This window comes from Cottoperca gobio, chromosome 14, assembly GCF_900634415.1.
Source record: "Cottoperca gobio chromosome 14, fCotGob3.1, whole genome shotgun sequence".
Lineage (NCBI taxonomy): Eukaryota > Metazoa > Chordata > Actinopteri > Perciformes > Bovichtidae > Cottoperca > Cottoperca gobio.
Genome location: NC_041368.1, coordinates 24,545,414 through 24,547,011, shown reverse-complemented (window position 1 = coordinate 24,547,011; position 1,598 = coordinate 24,545,414). Strand labels below are relative to the sequence as shown.

The following is a 1,598-nucleotide window of genomic DNA, read 5'->3' as shown; positions in this document are numbered from 1 at the left end:
GCAGGGGTATTCAACTAAAATTCAAAGAGGTCCAGTTAGAGATAATTTGCAAACACAAACACACTACATTACTGAATTTATTATTATTGTTATTATTTTCAAGAAACTCTTCCTATCTGTATGAAAACTTCAATGACAATTAATGAGTAATTCCAAATAAACGGTAATGGAGGATGGGTCCATTGTTATGTATTCAATAATAATTTACTGCACTTTCTTGATCATAACTTTACTCTCTTTGCTGTAACAACGTAAATTTCCCCGTCGTGGGACAAATAAAGGATTTCTGATTCTGATAATCATAATACGTTTCATAAGAAGTTTATTACTATGTTTAGTTCATGACAAATATTGGGAGAACAGTCTGAAAATACAATATAAGAGTTGAGTGTTCTTTTATTAGATATTTGTACCTTAGATATGTTACTGTTTATGGACAAAGTTTTTGAAAGGAAAAACATACAAATTTGCAAAGATTTCCGACTCGGTGAAATAAGCCAACTGTTGTCAGATATCACCCATTACAACTGAGCTTTAATGTAAAAAGTGATCATACACTCTGTACTTACAACAGAGAAACACGGGAGCACAGTAGCATTGCGTTGATACATTTACAAAAAAAACAAACAAAAAATACTTAGAAATGTTCTTTACCGTGATGGCAAAACCTTCTTGGACTCAAATAACTTGGACAACATTTTTCGTATCTCTTTAGACTGAACCCCATAAATAATGGGGTTGAGGCAGCCAGGGACGATATGAAACAAAATAACAACAAATTTTCTGTAGTCTGAGTACTGAGGGAAGCGATGCAGCGCAATGATAGACATTCCACTAAACACCATAATCAGAAACACAAGCAGATGAGTGCTGCAGGTCTTCAAGGCTTTACTGTTTAAAGATTTGTTATTACTGGTGAGACAGACGACTGTAATCTTAGTATAGGTGATAACCATGCTGCCAATAGAACCTGTGAACAGGACTACAGTGAAGGTGAGGCCATAGACATTATTAATAAACACACTCTCACAGGAGAGTTTAAACAGTGAGGCATTATCACAGTATGGATTTTTGATCAGAGTCCTACATCGGTTCAGCCGTATGGTCAGACCGAGCAGAATCCCGACCAAAACAAAGGCCACCCCCCAGGCAGAAACTGTCAGCTTCACCACCATTTTGCTGCTCATTATGACAGCATAGCGCAGGGGATTACAGATGGCCACATATCTGTCAAAGGCCATAATCATGAGTACAGTGTGAGCAGTTGTACCAAACATCTGTGTTGTGAAAGCTTGGACCACACATTCATAATAACTGATGAGGCGTTCAGAGGGAGGCCTCAACATGTCTATAAGCAAACGGGGCACCAAGATAGAATTTCCAAGGATGTCATTAAAGGACAAACTGCAAAAAAGGAGATACATGGGCTCGTGCAGGTTTTTGTCAATTAGAACCAGAACAGCGATACTCACATTTGCGACCATTATAAACACGTAGGAGAAAAAGAAAAACAGAAAGACAGGGTACATAGACTCTTTTGAAACATTTAACCCCTCCACCTGGAGGGTGTAGCTGTTGTAGGTGTAGTTTTCCATCAA

At 37.9% G+C, this 1,598-nt stretch overlaps 1 protein-coding gene across 1 annotated transcript; it reads right to left on the bottom strand.

Moving 5' to 3' along the window:
- Positions 1–650: 650 nt before the first annotated feature.
- LOC115018583 (olfactory receptor 146-like) lies at positions 651–1,598 on the bottom strand. Its single transcript, XM_029447637.1, has one exon. The coding sequence runs from the start codon at positions 1,593–1,595 to the stop codon at positions 651–653; it is 945 nt and encodes a 314-aa protein (XP_029303497.1). The 5' UTR covers positions 1,596–1,598.

Excerpts from the sequence above, each read along its gene's own strand:
- LOC115018583 (XM_029447637.1), bottom strand. The coding sequence starts at position 1,595 with ATGGAAAACTACACCTACAACAGCTACACCCTCCAGGTGGAGGGGTTA.